General features: G+C 46.9%; 1 protein-coding gene across 1 annotated transcript in view; it reads right to left on the bottom strand.

Annotated features, from left to right (window-relative positions):
• LOC127046390 (ephrin type-B receptor 5) overlaps positions 1-22,436 on the bottom strand; it is a 146,881-nt gene that overhangs the window by 84,569 nt on the left and 39,876 nt on the right. Inside the window, exons 3-4 of the mRNA XM_050943378.1 lie at positions 20,244-20,308; positions 18,267-18,963 (exon numbers count right to left, since the gene is read on the bottom strand). Of these exons, the coding sequence (XP_050799335.1) occupies positions 18,267-18,963; positions 20,244-20,308 (762 nt within the window). The remainder of the gene's footprint in view (positions 1-18,266; positions 18,964-20,243; positions 20,309-22,436) is intronic.

Raw genomic sequence — 22,436 nt, 5'->3', positions numbered from 1 at the left:
CCTTCACAGGAGCCAGTCTTCTAGGTAGGAGTACACCTTCACTTGTCTATTTTGGAGAAAAGCTGCAATGACTGACATACACTTGTGAGCACCCAGGGGGCTGCTGATAACCCAAATGGGAGCACCATGAACTGATAATGTATGTGGTTGACAATGAACCTCAGGAAACGTCTGTGCGGTGGCCAGATGGCTATGTGGAAATATGTGTCTTTCATATCGAGGGCAGCGTACCAGTCCCCCGGATCCAGGGAAGGGATAATTGTGCTCAGGGAGTCCATGCGGAACTTCAACTTTACCATGAACTGACTGAGTCCTCGCAGGTCTAAGATGGGTCTGAGACCCGCCTTGGCCTTGGGGATTAGGAAATATCGGGAGTAGAATCCCTTGCCCCTGAGCTCCTGAGGTACTTGCTCTAGCTCTCCCATGGTGAGGAGCACCTGTACCTCCTAGATAAGTTGTTACTTGTGAGAGGGGTCCCTGAAGAGGGACGGGGAGGAAGGGGAGGAGCAGAATTGGAGAGAATATTCCACTTCTACCATGTGAAGAACCCAGCGGTCCGATGTTAAATGGGACCATGCATGGTAGAAGTGGGATAGATGGTTCAAAAAATGGGGGGAAGGATACATGATCATGGCTGGTATGCCAACTTTGGGCATCTCGTCAAAACCCTTGCTTGAGTCCCGACGATGGCTTGGTCAGGCCCTGCCCTTGGCCTGAGGGAGGGTTGGAAGGCCTATGCCTGGAATTCCTGCCCCTACGGCGGTATGTATCCTGCCTCAGGAGGGGTTGGTATTGCCTCTGCTGCTTCACCGGCTGAGGCTTGAAAAGCTTTCTCTGGGTAGCAGTTGTGTCCATCTCTAGAGATTTCATCTTTGGCCTAGAATTCTTAAGGCTGTGAAGCCTTGAATCTATCTAGTCTGAAAACAGCCCCATATCCCCAAAGGGAAGGTCCTGCAGATCTGCTGAACTTCTGGGGGAAGCCCAGATGCTTGGAGCCAAGCTGTTCTCCTCATGATCACCCCCGAGTCGATGGCACGTGCCGCGGAGTTGGTCGAGTCGAGTGAGGCCTGCAGAGATGTCCTGGCAACTGCCTTGCCCTCCTCGACCAGAGCTGAGAACTCAGCCTTTGAATCACTGAAGAGTAACTCCTTATATTTTGAAATGAAGTCCCAATAGTTAAAATTATACCTGCTGAGGATAGCTTGCTGGTTTGCCATCCTCAGCTGTAGACACACTGAAGCATACATTATCCTGCTGAAGAGGTCCATCCGTTTGGCCTCTTTGGCCTTCGGAGCCAGTGCCTGTTGTCCCTGACGCTCCTTCTCATTCACCGCAGAGACTACTAGGGAGTAAGAGTGTGGGTGAGAGAACAAGAATTCATAACCCTTAGAGGGGACAAAATATTTTCTTCCTACACCTCTGGCTGTGGGTGGAATGGAGGCTGGAGTCTACCATAGAGCATTATAATTGTTTCTAATAGTCCTAATCAGTAGCAACACTACTCTGGAAGGACCCTCCAGAGTAAGAATGTCCACCACTAGGTCCTCTGACTCAATTACATCCTCCGCCTGTAGGCCCATATTATTGGTGATGCAATGGAGTAGGTCCTGGTGGGCCCTGTGGTCTATGGGCAGAGGGTCTGAAGCTGACACTTCTACCACCGCCCCATCAGGAGAAGACAAAGAGGAGACCAGTGGTGGCACAGGGTCATCATGGCTCACCATGTGCTCAGGTTGGTCCTGGATAGCGTTGGTGTCAAGTGGTGCAACATGGTCCAATGGGACCTGGGATGTGGGTAGATCTGGGGCCAGTTCCATTGTGTAGTGTGTGGGGGAAGTCTGGATAAAGCTGCCTTTGCCGTATGAGGGGTGGTACTGTCCGCAGGTGACCGTGCCCGGTGGTGCCCTGACGTAATGGACCTAGAAACCCTGGAAAGGGTACCCTGGACTTGATGGTAAGCCCAGGGGGTCCCAGGGCCGCCCAGAGGGGGGGCGGGCAAGAGAGGCAATTTGCCCCAGGCCCCGGGCTCCGCAGGGGCCCCCACGAGAGTTTTTTGGGGCCCCTGGAGCGGGGTCCTTCACTCTCTTGGGGGCCCCAGAAAACTCTTGCGGGGCCGGGTCCCAGAGCTTCTTCCGCTCCCGGTCTTCGCTGGTGGGGGAGTCCTTCCACTCCGGCGCGGAAGGAGCCCCTGCCATCACATTACCGCCGAAGTGGGACCTGCCACCAAAGTGCAACCCGGTCTTCGGCGGTAATTCGGCGGCGGGGGGGCCCTTCCGTTCAGGGACCCGCCGCCGAAGTGCCCAGAAGACCCGTGGCGGGGGCCCCCCGCCACCGAATTACCGCCGAAGAGCGGGCTGCACTTCGGCGGCAGGTCCCACTTCGGCGGTAATTCGCCGGCGGGGAGCCCCTGCCGCGGATCTTCGGGGCACTTCAGAGGCGGGTCCCAGAACGGAAGGACCCCTCGCCGCTGAACAGGGCTGGCTCTAGACATTTCGCCGCGCAGGGGGCCCCCTGCCGCTTGCCGGTCCCACGGCTCCGGTGGACCTCCCGCAGGCATGGCTGCGGAGGGTCCGCTGGTCCCGCGGCTCCGGTGGACGTCCCGCAGGCGTGCCTGCAGGTGCTCCACCAGAGCCGCGGGACCAGCGGACCCTCCGCAGGCACGCCTCCGGGAGGTCCACCGGAGCCGCCTGCCGCCGATGGCTCCAGGCCCCTGAAATTCTCTGGGCGGCCCTGGGGGGTCCAGAAGGGCCATTGTGCAGCAGGTGGCCACTGTGGTTGTCAAGACGAAGAAGTGTGCCTCCTGCGCTTGTCCGATCTGTGCCTACTGTGCCGTGAATAGTAGGAGCCGGCCTCAGAGTCCAAAGATCCCGAGGGCGATGAGTACAGTGGTGCCAAGCATCCCTATGCTGGCAGTCAGTGCCAAGAAGAGGAAGCCAGGGATCAGTGCCGCAACAACCATGTAGATGATCGGTGTCGGCTTTCCTGCAACTTAGATCTGTGCTGCAAGTCTGGTGCCAGTGAATAGCTCCTGTGGTCTGGTGCTGCATCATGGTGCCGGGTGACAGAGGGAGATCGAGACCGGTGCCAACTCCTCAGTGCCAGAGATCCCAAATGTCACGTCCCCTGCATCTTACTATCTTGTACCGGGACCGGTGCCAGGGTGGGGTAGACTGGGAACGGTGCCATTAATGGTGCCAGTCGGGTGAGGAAGAGGGCATCATTGCTGGTTTGCCTCTAGATGGTACCTGTCTAGGCGGTGCTGGAGGCTTGTCTCTAACAGAAAGGGGCTGAGGCGCAGTACTTTCTATCAGCTCCCTTGCAGCCTCTAAAGTATCTGGGGTGGAGGGGGGTTCCAACTCCTCCACCAAGAAGTGCCACACTGGAGAGTCGCCGGGTGCCAGACTCAACTGTGCTGACTGGGTCGCCGGAGTCGATGGCATGGGATCTTGCTGTTTAGAAGCTAAGTCCTTCCTCTGGGACAGCCAGGTCTCCCTGGATGGTCTCACTCTCTGAGGAGAGCGCCCTCTGTCAATCTTTTTATGGCGCTTAAGGGGCACTGGAGAAATTGACTGGTGCCAGAGTGCTGAACCATGCTGTGGTACCAGGGATCTTCGGTACCGAGAGTCTCTAGCACCAGAGTCCTTTCTCGGTACTGGTTCGCGGACCGACACCAGGGCACTCTGCACTGAGCTCAGGCCTGGGACTTGGCAGTCGGGTATCGCTGGACAGAGTGAAGCTTTCATTAATAGTTGTTTCAAATGGAAGTTGTGTTCCTTCCTAGTCCTGGGCTTGAAAGCCTTGCAGATCTTGCAGCTCTCAGACTGATGCACTTCCCCTAGACACCTCAAGCACGAGTCATGAAGGTCACTGTAGATCATACGTTTCTTGCATAGACCGCAAGATTTAAATCCTAGGGCTTGAGACATGCCTCGGAGCCCAAGGCGGGGTTGGGAGAGAATGACCCACTCACCGAAGCTATTGTACTAAACAATAAACTAAACGAAAAAGCAAAAGAAAAGCTGTCAAGAACTAAGAATGACTAAGGAAAGACTTGCAGGCAAGCAAGCTAATGCAGTTCCAGTGCCGCCATGGATGGTAAGAAGGAACTGAAGGGTGGGGGGGGTGGCAGGATCATATGGGGGCATGAGGGCATGACTCCATGGGGGGAGCTCCCTGGCCGACCCGATGGGAGCTGCTAACGGAAAAAGTTTCCAATGACCATGCACATGGCATGCACACAGATAATTGGAATCGACGTGAACAATCACTCGAAGAAAAACAGAGCTTTCCTTTCCCTTCCTCAAAATCCAGTCAAGAACAGCCCAATGCTATCGTGTTCCAGGGAAAATGTCAAGCAGTTAAAAAAAATAATTGCGATAAACAACAATAGAATATCATTTATTTTAAATATTTTTGGATGTTTACTACATTTTCAAATATATTAATTTCAATTACAACACAGAATACAAAGTGTACACTGCACACTCTACTTTTTATTACAAATATTTGCACTGTAAAAAACAAAACAATTGTATTTTTCAATTCACGTCATACAAGTACTGTAGGGCAATCGCTTTACCATGAAAGTTGAACTTGCAAATGTAGAATTGTGTACAAAAAAAAAACTGCATTCAAAAATAAAACAATGTAAAACTTTAGAGCCTACAGGTCCACTCAGTCCTACTTCTTGGTCAGCCAATCACTCAGACAAACAAGGTTGGTTACAATTTGCAGGAGATAATGCTGTCTGCTTCTTGTTTACAATGTCACCTGAAAGTAAGAACAGGCATTCACATGGCACTGTTGTAGCTAGCGCTGCAAGATATTAACATGCCAAATCTGCTAAAGATTCCTATGACCCTTCATGCTTCAACCACCATTCCAGAGGGCATGCTTCCATGCTGATAATGGGTTCTGCTTGATAACAATCCAAAGCAGTGTGTACTGACCAGTAGCGCAGCTAGCGGGGTTCAGGAGCGCAGGCCGTGCTGTCTGGATGGGGGGCCCTGGCACAGCGCAGGAGACTGGGGTGTGGGAGACAGGACCCTGCGGGTCGGGCCGGGCGGCACAGCCCAGTGGGGAACACTTGCAAAGCGCACTGGGTACCAGATTAACCCCAGGGCCAGCTCCTGTGGGCTTCCTGAGGGTGCGGATACCCCCGTCCCCGCCCCATCCCCGGGGTTAATCTGGGGAGGAAATGGGAGGAGCCAGGGGTGTGGCCAGAGGAGGAGACAAGGGAGGCCGCCCTTTTTATGTTTGTTCCCCCTACACTTAAAACCTGGCTATGCCACTGGTACTGACCCATGTACATTGTCATCATCTGAATCAGATGCCACCAGCAGAAGGTTGATTTTCTTTTTTGCTGGTTTCGGTTCTATAGTTTCTACATCAGAGTGTTGCTCTTTTAAGACTTCTAAAAGCATGCTCCACACCTCATCCCTCTCAGATTTTGGCCAGCACTTCAGATTCTTAAACCTTGGGTAGAGTGCAGTAACTATTTTTAGAAATATTCTTCTTTGTGTTTTGTCAAATCTGTTGTCAAAATGTTCTTAAAATGAACATGTGCTGTATCATCATCCGAGACTGCTATAACATGAAATCTAAGCAGAATGCAGGTAAAACAGAGCAGGAGACATACAATTCTCCCCACAAGGACTACAGTCATAAATTTTATTGGCACATTATTTTTTTAACGAGCATCATCAGCATGGAAGCATGTCCTCTGGAATGGTGGCCGAAGCATGAAGGGGCATACAAATATTCAGCATATCTGGCATGTAAATACCTTGCAACGCCGGCTACAAAAGTGCCATCCAAACGCTTGTTGTCATTTTCAGGTGACATTGTAAATAAGAAGCAGGCAGCAGTATCTCCCATCAATGTAAACAAACTTGTTTGTCTTAGCGATTGGCAGAATAAGAAGTAGGACTGAGTGGATTTGTAGGCTTTAAAGTTTTACACCCTTTTGTTTCTGAGTGCAGTTACGTAACCAAAAAAAAAAAATTCTGCATTTGTAAGTTACACTTTCAGGATAAAGAGATTGCACTTCAGTACTTGTATGAGATGAATTGAAAAATAGTATTTCTTTTGTTTATCATTTTTACAGAGCATATATTTGTAATAAAAATAGTAATATAAAGCGAGCACTGTGCACTTTGTATTCTGTGTTGTAATTGAAATCAATATTGAAAATGTAGAAAAATATCCAAAAATATTTAATAAATTTCAATTGGTATTCTATTGTTATAAGTGCAATTAATCACAATTAATTTTTTTTAGTTAATCACGAGTTAACTGCGATTAATTGAGAGCCCTAGCTGTAATGAAATTTCAGTCCACAATTTCTACAGTGGCATTGAAAGGCCAGCTCTGCACCATCTGTCAGAGCTGTGCATTGTTATATCTGTCATGGAATGGTGGAAGCGAATTATCAAGATGTCAGATATGAAGTAAGATCAATGAGATTACTCATGGAGTAAGGTACTACTCAGTGTAAATACAGCGGAATTAGGCTCTTTATTACTACTGTTATTATGCAGAGGTGATAGTCTCCCTGTGTTTGAGACTGGATCCAACTGTCCAACTGTGGCAAAGTTTGCAGATGATACTAAACTGCTCAAGATAGTTAGGACCAAAGCAGACCATGAAGAACTTCAAAAAGATCTCACAAAACTAAGTGATTGGGCAACAAAATGGCAAATTAAATTTAATGTTGATAAATGTAAATTAATGCACATTGGAAAAAATAATCCCAACTATATATACTATATGATGGGAGCTAATTTAGCTACGACAAATCAGGAAAAAGATCTTGGAATCATCGTGGATAGTTCTCTGAAGACGTCCACGCAGAGTGCAGAGGCGGTCAAAAAAGCAAACAGGATGTTAGGAATCATTAAAAAGGGGATAGAGAATAAGACGAAGAATATATTATTGCCCTTATATAAATCGATGGTACGCACACATCTCGAATACTGTGTACAGATGTGGTCTCCTCATCTCAAAAAAGATATATTGGCACTAGAAAAGGTTCAGAGAAGGGCAACTAAAATGATTAGGGGTTTGGAACAGGTCCCATATGAGGAGAGATTAAAGAGGCTAGGACTTTTCAGCTTGGAAAAGAGGAGACTAAGGGGGGATATGATAGAGGTGTATAAAATCATGAGTGATGTGGAGAAAGTAGATAAGGAAAAGTTATTTACTTATTCCCATAACACAAGAACTAGGGGCCACCAAATGAAATTAATGGGCAGCAGGTTTAAAAGAAATAAAAGGAAGTTCTTCACACAGCGCACAGTCAACATATGGAACTCCTTGCCTGATGAGGTTGTGAAGGCTAGGACTATATAAAAGCGTTTAAAAGAGAACTGGATAAATTCATGGAGGTTAAGTCCATTAATGGCTACTAGCCACGATGGGTGAGGAATGGCGTCCCTAGCCTCTGTTTGTCAGAGGGTGGGGATGGACGGCAGGAGAGAGATCACTTGATCATTACTTGTTAGGTTCACTCCCTCTGGGGCACCTGTCATTGGCCACTGTCAGTAGACAGGATACTGGGCTAGATGGACCATTGGTCTGACTCAATATGGCCATTCTTATGTTCTTATGTTTATTATGTTATTATTAGCTCAATTTTTGGACCGCCATAAAATCCTCAAAAAAGTTATTTTCCACTGCAGGTATTGGACAGGTGATGTTTGGCCAGAGAAAAAATTGGAGACCAAATTTGGGCTAAACTACACAAACTCTTTCAGAGATGCTGAACATCAAGTTGAGTAAATTCGTAGAATGCTTTTTGGCACATCATCTTTCCAAAGCTGGTTTGTCCTAGAAACTTCAAGTATGGTTTATGCAAAAGTTCTTGATCATAACTGTCACATAAGTCTATTTTCAAAGAACTGGGGCACATATTCTTGAAATTAAACAACTGGAAATAAAGAGATTTAGGAATGCCTGGTCCCAATGAACCTCCACTCTTATGAAGCATGCCAAGGCTCTAACAGACTTTATGTGTACAGTAACTCCTCACTTAAGGTTGTAGTAATCTTCCTGAAAAATGCAACTTTATGCGCAATGATAAGTGAATCCAATTTCCCCATAAGAATTAATGTAAATAAGGGGGGTTAGGTTCCAGGGGAAAAAAACTGCCAGACAAAAGACATTATATAAATATACAGTATAAGTTTTAAACAATTTTAAACAAACAGATTAATATTGTACACAGCAATGAATGATTGTGAAGCTTGGTTGAGGTGGTGAAGTAAGAAGGTGGGATATTTCCCAGGAAATGCCTTGCTGCTAAATGATGAACTAGCATTCGGCTGAGCCCATAAGGATTAATACGCTGTTGTTAATGTAGCCTCACGCTCTACAAGGCAGTACGGACTGAGGTAGGATGGAGGAAACACAATAGATGCAGGGCAGTAGCTGCAAACACTTCCCTGCAAAAACTGAACATGATGATGAGCCCATGCTATCCAGTTGGAGCGTACCACTCCCTCTTCCTGTGCAGCCATTCATGTCCTTTCTCTCCAAAGCACTGGGGGGTTCCTGTGGGTACGTCCAGACTACCCGCCATATCGGTGGGTAGCAATCAATTTATCGGGGATTGATATATTGGGTCTCATCTACATGTGATATATTGATCCCTGAACGCGCTCCCTGTCGACTCCGGAACTCCATTGGAGCAAGCAGCGGTAGCGGAGTCGGCGGGGGAGCCGCGGACGTCGATCCCGCGCGGTGAGGATGGGAGGTATTCCCGTAGCTGAAGTTGCGTATCTTACATCGACACCACCCCCCAGTGTAGACCAGGCCTGAGTGCATGAATGAGTGAGAGAGAGAAAGAGAGAGAGAGAGAGAGAGAGAGAGAGAAACGTGCATTGCCCCTTTAAGTACGCTGACCCCCACTTCAAGGACGTTGCCCTTTTAAGCAGATCAGCCAGTTCAGACAGGAAGCAACAGCTTCCAGAAAGCTCCCTTCTTTCTGTCCCTGAGCTCTGTCCCCCTCCTCCGCTTTGTGGACGGGGAGTATGAGCAGAGGGCAGGGGGACATCTGACCCCCCCTTTACCCGCCCCCCCGACCCCCGGTTCTAATCCCCACAAGGAGGGGCTGCTCTTCCAGAGAATCCTGCAAGCAGTGAACAAAGCAGGCAGCTGCCAAACTATGTTATAAAAGAGCAATGCACAACTTTGAACAAACTTGTTCCCTAATAGATCAGCAATGTAACAATGAAACACCGTTAACCGGGACAACGTTAAGTGAGGAGCTCCTGCAGCAGCAAGCCTCAGAGCCCAGGACAATTGACTTGGGCTTACCGGGTTCAGGCTGCAAGGCTAAAAATAGTAGTGTAGATGTTCCCACTAGACTGTGGCTAAGGCCTGGTCTACACTATAATTTTAGGTCGATTTTAGCAGCGTTACCTCCATTGAAGCCTGGACCCATCCACACAACGAACCCCTTTAAATCAATTTCTTTACTCCACCTCCGACGAGGGGTTTAGGTCTGAAATCAGCCTTGCCACGTCAAATTTGGGGTAGTGTGGATGCAATTCAATGGTATTGGCCTCCAAGAACTATCCCAAAGTGCTCCATTGTTACCGCTCTGGACAGTGCTCTCAACTCAGATGCACTGGCCAGATAGACAGGAAAAGGCCTGTGAACTTTTGAATTTCATTTCCTGTTTGGACAGCGTGGTGAGCTGATCAGCACAGGTGATCATGCAGAGCTCATGCAGAGCTCACCAGCATGATGTGCGCACTGCCAGGTCAATTTTTTGTTTTGATCCACTCCATCTATCTTTTACATCTTAGGCTGGCAGCAGACAGTGCAGTACAACTGCTAGCCATCATCATCTCCTGGGTGCTCGGCAGAAGATGCTGCATTACGATTGCTAGCCATCGTCATCCCCTGGGTGCTCGGCAAAAGATGGGAATGACTTGGCTGAGTCACTCCCATGTCTGCCCAGGCGCCCCTTACTGACCTCACCAAGGTCGGCTAAAAGAGCACCCAGGAATACGACGACGATGGCTACCAATCGTAATGCACCATCTGCTGCCAAAAGGCAATGAGCTGCTGCTGTGTAGCAATGCAATCCGACGTCTGCCAGCACCCAGGAGACATACTGTGACAGTGAGCTGAGCAGGCTCCATGCTTGCCGTGGTATGGTGTCTGCTCAGGTAACCCAGGAAAAAAGGCACAAAACAATTGTCTGCTGTTGCTTTCATGGACAGAGTGAGGGAGAGGGGGGCCTGACAACATGTACCCAGAACCACCCTCAACACTGTTTTTGCCCCATCAGGCATTGGGATCTCAACCCAGCATTCTAATGAGCAGCAGAGAATGTGGGAACTGTGGGATAGCTACCCACAGCTACCCACAGTGCAATGCTCCAGAAGTCGACTGTATAAAAACAATTTCTAAAAAAAGACTTCTATAAATTCGACCTAATTTCGTAGTGTAGACATACCCTTAGGATCTGAAACCTGGAGTGTGGGGTGGGTCTCAGAGCCTGGGCTCCAACTTTAGGGGGGACATCTACACTGTTATTTTCAGCCTCACAAGCCCGAGTCAATTGACCCAGGTTCTGAGGCTCGGCACTGTGGGTTTTTCTTTGCAGTGTAGACATACCTAAAAGTACGTTAGACCTTGCTGGACCAGCAATAGAATAAGAGACCTACATACAGTGCAGCCTAGTGTATTGTGCATCATGCACACCTCAGTTCTATTCTTGCGTAGTTGAGATGGGCTCAAGCCACAAAATTCAGGTCCAGGTTTTGAATATCTCTACATTCAGGCTCTTCAGATCTAGGGTTTTCATTCAGCCGATTTGAAAGAAAGGGGCCATTTCTCGCATCCAGATATGGGTACAGATTTTTAACACTCATCAAAGTTCAGATCCAGACCCTTTCTAATTCCCAGTTTTTGCCACACCATCTGACCGTAATAATACATTTCCCTTCTAGCTCCTGCCTAACATCCTTTCCTGTGAGATAGTTATCTACCATTACCGTTATTGTACAAGTGGGAAACCTTTGAATAAGACCGAGAGCGTGAGAGAGCGAGAGAGAGAGAGAGAGACCATGTGAAAACAATATGCCTGCACACCATGCATCTTTACCACAGACAACATTGTCACGTATTTGAAATAATTGGAGTGGCAGGTTCTAAGACCCTGCATATTGATGCAGAGATATTTTGCTGATTCATCACAGCCAGACCAGTGGTTCTGATTTATTTCTAACCCAGGATGTAAAAGGGGTTGATGGTCTCACTGGGAATGGAACTAAGGGCAGGGATAAAAGGATCTCACAGAGGAAAGCCTTAGGAACAGTTGAATTGAGAAGGAAGCTTAGATTGTGGTTTGTATTTTGTTTTGTTATTTAAGTGAACAATAAAGGCAAACCCCAGGAAGGGGGCAGGTTTGGACCATATCCTAATTGAGTACATCCTGCCTGGAACAGAATGGGGAATCCACCTGTTTACACTATGACTGTATGCACCTGCCCACTCACTACATATGTGCAACTTATTCAGAGAGCATCACCAGCACATGGCCTCTTACACTTCATAAATGTAAGGGGACTGTTAACCCCTTACTAACATTCAGTGGGGTGTTTGGTTGCTAGCTCCCAGCACTAAAAGGGGAGGGATCGATGGCAAATCAGAACCGTGAGACTGACAGTCCCCAGGAACAATGGGGAGAGGCCAATGCTCCAGGTCAGCCTGAATGACAGGGTGGGCAGGCTAATCAAAGAGACAGAAGGCCAGGGTGGGTCCCGTCCTCCGTGTGAGCTGAAATTGCCTGGGTCAGACAGAGTGGTTTCGAGCTAAGGCGAGAGTAGGGGCCCAAGCTAAGCTGCCGGGAGCAGAGCTGCCGCCCAAAAAGCCAGAGCACAGCCCAGAGAGAGCAGACCTGCCCTGGGAGGAGAGCTGCAGCAACCAGAGCCAGAGGGGCCAGACAAGCAGCAGAGGAAGCCGGTGAGAGCTGAGAGAGTCACAGAAGCAGCCTGCAGAGCAGGCTTGCCCTGTAGCAGAGCTTTAGCAACAGGAGCCAGGGAGGCCAGAGAAGCAGCCCAGGGAGCTGAAGGCAGAGCAGCAGCAGCCGTGCTGAGGCAGTGTGGAGCTGGGGCTGGAGCAGTCTGGAGCTGGGTGTGGTGAGCAGCTGGAGAGAGCGAGGGGGACCCTGGGCAGTGGGCCCAGCACAGGTAGATGCCTCAGCCAAGAGACTCTGCAGGCCAGACTTGGAGGGGGATCATAACCCTGACAGAGCGGGGGTGACACTGGGGAGAAGGGTCCCTGCCACCCAGAGCCTGAGAGAGTGTGGCCACCACCAGAGCAACTGTCTGACCCGCAGCATCCCTGCAGCACAGCCAGGGCCTGAGAAGGAGGCCTGGGACCTACAAGGAACAGATTGTGAACTGCCCTGACATTCCAGAGACACTGTTTGTGATGGTCCCTGCCACAGAGCAGGGTGGTGTGTTTTCCTTTAACCTTTTCCATTTTTCCTTATTCTTTTTTTAAATTAATTGTTAATTAAATAACTTGTATTTGCTTTAAATTGTATGATGTGATCAGTGGGTCAGGGATGTGCGCAGTGCAAAGAGAGTACCCCGGAGTGGGGACACCCTAGCCCCTGTCCTAGGTGACCACAGCAGGGTTGGGGGTTGAGCCCCCCAGGAATCCTGGGCCCAGCCTTGCTGGGGTTACGAGGACTCTGCCAGACAGGAGAGTAGAAGGGGAGTCCTCAAGGGCAGGGAGGCCTCTGGGTAAAGGAAATGGGAGCAAGGACTCAGATCCTTTCGCTAGCCCACTTCACCGGGGTAGTGCAGAAGCCAGGAAAGTTCTCCACAATAGCAGGACCATTCCCCCACCTACATAATGATAGAAATGCCCACCCCCATTTCATGTGAAATCTCTATCACCTCACATCAACTGAGATACTCTTTACAGATATGTTCGCTTTACATGGAGAGATCATAGAGCTATGTGGAGACAATAGCTGTTCTGGTTCATTTGTGGTTTTGGAGTGTTGGGGAGGAGGTTAAGTGTAACCAGGAATTTCCTGGCTTTCAGAAATGCTATCTTAACAAAGTTTTTGGCTGATAAATTAAAAAACAAAACAAATCTCAATACTCATTGCATGCATCATTATATCCCTTGCAGTTATAAATCATTTTTAATCAAATAGAATGCATATTGGAAAATATATATAAAGCTAATGCATCTGTATTAAAAGAGATTTTTAGACTGTCAACAAAGATTTGCTAATGCTGGGAGATATTTTATTCATTTTTTAAATCTAGTCCATCCCAACGACGCATTACACCTGATTCAGCAGAACTGAATACAAATTACACATACATTCATAAAAATATTCTTCTAGATTCTTTTATACAATATTAATGTTACCACATGCAGTTGTAAACAAGTGACCAGTCACTTTAAAGCCACTTTTTTCTGACCTGTGTGGAGCCAGGTTCAGAATACAGTGATGGACTAGAGCCAAGTGTTTGTTCCAGCAAGGGCTAACTGGTTAATATATAACTGCAACAGTGGATAAGACAAGGTTTGGGAGGAAAACTATTTCTGTTTAGGAAGACACAAATACAAAGAGACACAGAACTATGTCAGGCCACACCAATAACAGAGTAAAAACAATCTCAGCCTAGAGCCCGCAAGTTTTTGTGGTACAAAGCTCTTCCATTATCCTTGATCTTTGAGAAATACTGTAGATGTATAAATACTATAAATAATACATCTGAAGATTTCCCCTTGGGAAACTCATTCTCTCCATCTCTGAAACATCCACTCAGGGCAACTCTATTTTTTCCTCTATATTTGCCAGACCCTGCACGCACTAAAGTCAATAGCAAAGCTTCTGTTGCCTTCAATGGAGCAAGTTCAATCTTTGAAGGAATAAAAGGCAGTAAAAGTCAGTTGGTCTTTTCTGGGGCAGCCATCAAGTAGACGAGTTTATCTTTTCTATTTAAGAGGAGAAATAGGAATCACTTTGGGGCAAAGTGCATACCAAAAGTGCAGGAAAACTTAAAGAAAACAATACAGCACCAAGAAAGATTTATGAACTTCAAAAATCCAGTCAGAAATATGACAAAGGATGGCAGTAATAGAAACCTCCACCAGTGGAGACAAGTATGGCCAAAATGCAAACATTATGTCTTAGGCAACTTTCCCAAATGAGATTGTGGAAGTACCCTGGTTGTCTTCAAAGGAAAGCATGGGAAGAGAAAATATGTAACCATAAACTAGGGAAAAGGGCAAAGTGCAAACATAATAAGGAAGCCCTCTGCTTTCAATATGTTTCAAGGAGATTAAAAACAGCAAGTATTTTAACTCTGCCTTATCTTTAAAGAAAGCACATACTTGCTTATTAGAAACTCTGTTAATTTTGAAATGTTTTCAAAATTTGAAGCTATCATTAACACTATTACTGTCACTTTTAGCCTTCAGAAATGTGTATGAGCATGTTTTAAGAGTATTGCACAAGGTACCTATTTGTCTTGACGCTATCGCTTAGGGAAATGTTTAATTGAAAGCTAAATGAAGATATGCATGTTTTATTAAATGTACTCCTTCAGGACTGGTTTGGTACACCATTAGTGTACACATTCAAACTGAACTGCAATAGACAGGGCAGTGGAGCTTTCACAGGACCTGTCACTTCAGGTGTTTGAGCAATGTGAAGTAAAAGCCAGATTTACTTGAATTTAAATGGAAGTGATTGTTAACAAAGACCTTTGGAGGGGAATAATCTGGGGAATTTTAGGAGACTTCATAATTGCTTAAGATAAAGCACGTAGGAACGGTGGAGGAAAGCTCTTAAAAAAGGAAGCTGGAAGTAAAATCTAAAGGAGTTGTGCATAATTTAGGAAACCCATAATCCTTTGCATGTAGTTTTTTTAGATAAATTCAAATAATTTGTTAGATAAACTATCTGGTAACACATCACCATTTGTAAATTATACCAGCCAAATCATTCCATTTCAAGAAAATAACATGCTCTTCCAGCACAGCCTGTAGCATTTGAACTCCCTATTAAGTGCAAGCACTCTGGCTTAAGAAATGCATGTCTCATTTGAACATATGGGTCAAGATATTCAAACTGGGTGCCTAAAATTGGGCTTCTAAGTCCATAGTCCACTTAAATAAGTGGTCTGATGTTCAAAAAGGGTGAGCACCCAGCAGTTTCAATGAGACTTTTGGGTGCTGACTACTTTTGAAAATCAGGACCCTTGCTAGTTGCCTAAATATGGTTTTAGGAGTCAAACTTTGGTCATCCATTTTTTTAAACCATTGTATTGCCTCTACAACACATTCATAACTGCAGTAAAATGCTGTCTATCAGAAAAAAATAGCAATCTAAAGCATGTTTTTTACATTTTTTTAAAAAAGATAAAAAAATTCCCAGGATTGGGGATGACCTTTAGTAAGATACATTTAATGTTGTAAATAAATTCCAGTTTAATTAGTGAATTTATCAGAACATTCTAATTACTTGAAAACCACAAAATATTTGGAAACCTAGAAATTCAAAGTGAGGGTTCCACAAACAATTTTAGCTCTGACTATGTAATATGTCTCATCTTTTAGCTAATCCCTAATAATTGCCATAAACTTAACAAGTATACCTTATACACACTTCCAGTATTGCCTTTTCAGCTACCATGATGTAAAAACAGAAAAGATATTGAAGAAGAGCTAGTGGGATACCCTCAATACTGGAGTAATTTGATTTTGATTCAGGTTCATATTGGAAATACCATATCACATAGAAATTTATTACCCATTATGGCATATATCAGGGGTAGGCAACCTATGGCACGTGAGCCAAAGGTGGCACGCGAGCGGATTTTCAGTGGCACTCACACTGCCTGGGTCCTGGCCACCAGTCCAGGGGGCTCTGCATTTTAATTTAATTTTAAATTTTAATTTTAAATGAAGCTTCTTAAACGTTTGAAAAACCTTATTTCCTTTACATACAACAATAGTTTAGTTATATATTATAGACTTATAGAAAGATCTTCTAAAAACTTTAAAATGTATGACTGGCACACAAATGCTTAAATCAGAGTGAATAAATGAAGACTCGGCACACCACTTCTGAAAGGTTGCCGACTCCTGGTGTATATACAGTACAGATCTAGAAGCCAGCTTCACATCACTGCTTATGTCTTCACTGCAGAGTTAACCCAGGCTCTCACATGGATTTTAGTCCAACTCACAAAACCATCCACACACAAAAACCTCTGAGCCAGGTTTGGAGGTGCTTTAAATCCGAGTTAGCTGGCCTGGCTGTGGGATTAGATTAGAGCCCGAGTTCTGCTTTAACTCAGGCTAACCCATCCACTTTGCAGTGTAGATGCAGACTACCTAACTCAGATCCTGACAGTTCTCCAATGCTTTCCCCCAATTCCCCCAATACCCTATTCTGGTAGTGAGACACTGTAAAAACTCAGAACAAAAAGATAGTCCCTATCTCCAGAAGCTTGCTAAAAACCTACTCTTTTCTCCTCCACCAGAAGTCACCTACCAGTGAGAAGATGTTTAAAGATACACTGAGAAGATGTTTAAACCCCATTATCCAGGCAGCCTGCTCCATTTCTACAAAGCACTTGAACAGCAATGCCATCTGGGAGTTCCTTCTCTCAGCCTGTTGCCAGCTGGTCAGAGCCTGACATCAAGGTTCTGGTGGATATCTGGTGTGAGGTTACTAAGCAGCATGATTTGAGGAGATGTACCCAAAATCAACATGTCTACAAGAACATCTCAGTGAGCCTGGCAGAGGAGAGGATTTGCTGGATGGGAATTCAGTACAGGTGAAGAACCCAAAACCTGAAAGGTGCATGCCACAAGGCAAAAGCTGTCAATGACAGCAACTCACTGGAGTCCACTGTCAAGGTAGATGGGCTTTTGAGATTGGTCAGAGTTATTCTTACTGCTCAACTGGGGACAGAGTGACTGGAGGAACTAGGCCAGACCTTCCTGCACTTCAGTTATTGCTGACAGTAAAAAAAGACACAGACATTTTAACATTTTAGCTTGGTTAGCAGGTCTAATCAAGCTGAAGGTGTCAAACTTTGTCTACATTGATGTGAAGTGGAGATTTCAATGGAGTTTAGCTAGCTTGACTGAGTTAACTGCATTGCAAAAAGTAGCAGTTTTCCAAGTCCAGGCAAGCCCTGAGTCAGTCAGGAAGCCTTCCAGCAAAAACAGGAAAGATGCGACTTGGCACTTGTTTCTAAGATAAAAAAACAAGTAGGAGAAATAGGCCTCCACTTTTAAATCCATCTTAAAAGAACATGAAACAAATAAAAGGCACAGAGCATTTTTTTTTCCTCTGCGGGTCACCTGCACTATGAATTTCCCAACTGTCAAACTTTGTTTTTAATTTTTCAATTTAACTTTGTTACATTTACAACAATATTTTATTAAGGTTGTGAATTAATTGATATCCATATCAAATCTTAACTGCACCTTCAATCACTTCACAAAATGCATATACAAGGTGATATAAATAAGGTTCTTCAAATATCCCATGGCATTTTTCACTGGGCATTGATCACAAGAATCTTAACCTCAATATCCTGGCCAATTTCTTATTTGAGTAGATTACATTCTGACTGTGTACAATTGCTCCCACAGTTGAAACTAAATAATACATTACTCTTATTTTTTGCATTGACCTAAACTGCTGTGTTGTGTTGCTACGTGCTGAGGTGGCTGCATGTTAGTGCTGGGTGGAGCACAGTAGGAATCTACATTGTATATAAACCACTTAAGAAGCAGTTTGAGCTAAAGGACTGACCACAGGGTTAAGAGTCAGGAAATCTTAAACTCAGTGTGGAATGTGGATGGTCAAGACTGCCCAGGTTTAGGCCCAATCAGAGTCTCATGTGAACTGAGGATGAAGTAGGTGTTGAGTCCAATTCCTAGTGGGCAGCTGACCTTTTCACATCGAACATCATCATTGCTGGCACTATATGCTGGCAGCCTCAGCAGAGAAGCTGAGCCCTAAATGGGCCATGGAGGCTCAAATCCCCCTCTTCGGCCCTAGAAGTGGTCCCTCTAAGTCAAGGCTGAGACTCACTGATTGTGAAGAGGATACACTGCTGTTATGCCTGCTCTGGGGTGGGGAGAAGATTTGCTCTCCAGGGATCTCATTCTGGCTCCTTCCAGCAGCTGCTCACTGTGGCTTAGAGACCCAACAGGGAAAGGCATAGGTAGTGTGGGGGAAGGAGGAAGTCTCTCACCTTTGCAGGCTCCTTCGTCATTAGCAGGTTGGTAGCCAGGCCTGCAGGTGCACCTCCCAATGGCCACCATCCACTCGCCTTCCCCATTGCAGTGCAGCCTGATGCCAGAGGACCCGGCCGTACTTGCCTCCTCTGCATCTGCCACACAGGTCCCCACTGCCTCCACCAGTGAGGTCCTCTCTCCACCGGCAAAGGTCTCTGGGAAGGAGGCAAACCCCCTCACCACAGCTGGGCACTTGTAGAAGAAGACTTGTACAGCCACCAGTGACATGCAGGCCCCTGAGTCCTGGAAGGCCAGGTAGAAACCACGCCGGGTGAGCGGCCCAAAGCTGCGCACCTTGACATTCATCTTCACCACCTTCCCCGTGCTGTCCACCTGTGAGAAGCTTTCGTCAGCTGCAATGGTATCCACCTTGGTCCAGGGCCCCTCGCGCCATTCAGGCAGATCCTCTGTAGCCATGTCGGTTTCCGCCTGATAGTAATAGAGGGTGAAGGTTTCCTTGCAGGAAGAAGCCACGGTCCGCATGCTGGCACAGTCACGCACCGAGAAGCGGAGACGGACGTGGACTCGGTGGGCCCCACGCCGCTCTATGAAGTGAGTGCGCAGCCAGTTATTTTGGCCCGGATCAGCCACATTGCAGACCTCAAAGGTTCGGATCAGGTGCTTCTTGTCATCCAGGACACTCACCTCGTCCCACTGTGACGAATGGGAGTGGAGAGAGAGGTGGAGAAGTTGTTAAAGGGGTTTCACACATGCGGCAAATCTGGGATACAATGATCACTGGTGTCTGGATCACAAGGACCACGACTCACTACCTTTACACAGGGCCGGCTTTAGGAAGTGCGGGGCCCAATTCGAACAGTTTCGACGGGGCCCCGACAGGGATGACTAAAAAAAAAACCAAATCAAAACAACAACAACAAACGCCTGTAAAAAAACACATGGGTCTTGTATTCACCGGGTGGTGCTCTGAGTCTTCGGCGGCACTTCGGTGGTAGGTCCTTCACTCGCTCCAGGTCTTTGGCGGCACTGAAGGACCCACCGCCGAAGTACCACCAAAGACCCAGAGCAAGCGAAGGACTTGGTGCCGAAGTGCCGCTGGAAACCCGAAGCGCCGCCAGGTGAGTAAAAATCAGAAAGGCGCCTCTAGCCAGGGAAGGGATTCTCACTGGGTTCGGGGCCCTCTTAGGCGCGGGGCCCGATTCGGGGGAATTGGTGGAATTGGCCTAAAGCCGGCCCTGCCTTTACAACAGGCTCCTTCTATCAGAGCCTCCTACTTGCCTCTTGGGCAAAGAGTGCTGGGGCCCCACACTGAGACTTGGGCTGATGCCTGATTCTGACAGCACTCAGAGCAAGGACTGCTGCACTGTTAAAGGGGCTGCCCTGCAGTGGAGGTATTAAACGAAGTTCAGTTCAACCCTCTGTTGGGCAGGCAGTACCCCAAGCCGGCATTGCTGGAGAGTACTAGGGGGAAACAGGATACTGCAGTGCAGTGGTAGCATCCTAAATATCTTGGCGACACCTCTCTTTGTCCTGGCCTTTCCTATCTGAAGACAGAGAAGAAACACACAAAACAGAAAGAGATAGACAAGAGACAGAGTCAGCACAAAACAGAGACAGAGCAACCTTTGAAGAAGGTGTTAAACACAGCGCCCTTGCACCCAGCTCTGACTCAGCTGGGATGTCCCTGTGGAAGCTTAAGATTTCATGAGTACTTCTGAAGGGGGAAAAACACCCAGAGAGTTGAAAATGAACCTAACATTGTAGCTCTAGTATCCCCCTCTCAGTCACATGCTTCTAATGCCTTTGCCTGTGTGGTTCAGTATCTGATTCAGCATAATATAAAGCATTTTGGATACTCCATATGCATGCAAACTGGAAAAGAAACCTATTCCGCTCCAACCCCACCTTCCCAGATAGCTATGTAGGCCTCCCCACAGGTGGTCAAGGAAAAAAGAGGGCCAGGGAGTACTTACCCCATCAGGAGGGTGGGTGGTCCAGCCGATTTCCGAGGTCTCTCCTGTTGTATCCAGAAGTATTTCTGTTTTTAAAAAAATAGTCTTTTGTACTTTTCCAATCATCAGCTGCTCAAGTTCGATATGTTCCCTACAAGACTCCTTCCTGCATCTCATCCCCTGGAAGGAATATACTGTGTTCCCAGCACCACACACCTCACCCACAGAGAGATCTGTGTTCTGAGATAATGCCTGGCCTCATCCAGAAGTCAGAATTCTGTTCCCAGCTTTCCCCTATGATTTAGGGAAAGGTCTGCAATTCAGTGACTCAATGGATATTCTCTGGGATTCAGATTGATCCAGTGGTTAAGGCACCAGATGGAAAGCCTGTGTTTTAATTCCAGCTCCGCCAAATGCCACTGTTAAATGATATTGGCCAAGTCTCTTACAACCTATTGACTTTCCCAGGAGTCCAGTATACTCAGTACCTCCAAGGAACAAGCCCTATCCAAGCAACCATTCTATATTTCTTTCCTAAGTCATTTTATCCCTGGTGGAAGATGCCAGACTTAATTACCCTTGGAGATTAAAGTCCTCTATTTAGGTCCAAAGCAGTACAGCAATGGCTGAAGCAGCACAAGCTACACACACAAATATTCCCTACCAATGTACCTCGTTTCTGAGACCACTAACAAAGGAGAGGGGGTGGAAAGTCACTGTATGGAATTAACACATGCTGGTATTTTTTTGCAAGTCAACAGCACTCTGACGTTCTGGAATTGAAAACGCTGTTTGCTTGTTTGTTACTGTTTTTCTTTCATTTTGTTTTCTATAAAAATTAGGAAATACCATTTAAAACAACTTTGTGAAAAGAATATTAAAGGTGAGCCTGTCCCAAGCCTTTATAGAGTAGGGAGCCCAAGCAGGACACCACAGCAGTATCAAGAGAGTGCAGGGATTTCTCCCCTTGTATGCTTGTAGGGATGCACATCACACCAAAGGAGGCAGGGAGGAAGCAGGGCACATTTCTCCTCCATGAGGCACAATCCTTCCCCAAGCCACCTCTGGGGTGCTGTAGCTCTGCACTGCACCATGCTCATCAGTGCCTGAATGGCATGGCCTGGCACTGGGATGGCACTTTGACATCTCTTTGCTTCACCAGCACGTTCCTGGGGCATGGCTTCATTCTGATGGAATAGCCAATGGGTTTATTTTTTGATGAACAAAGAACATTTTCTAAATCAGGTTTGAGACATTTCCTCTGCTTAAGTGTACCCAAATCCAGAGCATGAAAATCTGAGAAGAGATGGAGAAAGAAAAGGGGTTTTAGAGGAGGGGAGAAGAAAGAAAGAAAGAAAAGCCTTGTTCAGCTGCCTGGGCTCTGGCCTGCTGGCAGGCAGTATATTCCCCAGATGGCTTCTCTCCAGTGACCCAGGTAATCTTTATCGAGCGCATGAATATTTCACAGACTAACAGATACATGCAGCCTGGCACTGACAGGGCTCTCCCTCCAATGATGAATATTTAAAAAGCCAAGATGCATTAGAAACCGACAAGAGTGCGCACGTATGGCACATGTGGGGAAAATGGCCCTCCAATGCCATAACTCCAATGCAAAGGTATGCAACAAGAGTGCCAGACATTTACAAGCACAGCAGTGTTTTCCCTGTTCCTCCTCACTCTCAATTGCTGCATGTCCTCGATCAGATCAGTGGTCCCATCTAGTTCTGCATCCTTGCCAAATTTGTCAGACTAGTGGCCTACCTTATCCAGGATCCTGCCTTTCACCAACACAGATCACACCACTGCTCTGTTTAGTCCAGTACCCCAGCATGGTGGGAAAGTAGATCCTGCTAGGAATCCAGCCTCCTGCCACGTTAGATCAGACCAACAATCTGTCTAGTGCAGGGGTCTCAAACATGCGCCGGCCCGCGGAGTTATTAGCTGCAGCCCAACAAGCTCCCCGCCCCCCGAGTTATTTCCTGCGGCCGCCAAGCTCCCTTCCCTTGCTGCCCCCTCCACCCCAGTGTGCCACGTCCCCGCTCCTCTGCCTACCTCCAGGTGCTTCTCGACACTAAACAGCTGTTTGGCAGTGCTTAGCGCTTTCCAAGAGGGAGGGGGAAGGAGCAGGGAGCCACATGCTCAAAGGAGAAGGCGGAGAAGAGGAGGGGCAGGGACGGGGATTTGGGGAAAGGGTTGGAAAAAGGGCAGGGA

This window comes from Gopherus flavomarginatus, chromosome 1 (assembly GCF_025201925.1).
Source record: "Gopherus flavomarginatus isolate rGopFla2 chromosome 1, rGopFla2.mat.asm, whole genome shotgun sequence".
Taxonomy (NCBI): Eukaryota; Metazoa; Chordata; order Testudines; family Testudinidae; genus Gopherus; species Gopherus flavomarginatus.
This window is presented reverse-complemented; position numbering and strand designations above follow the sequence as displayed.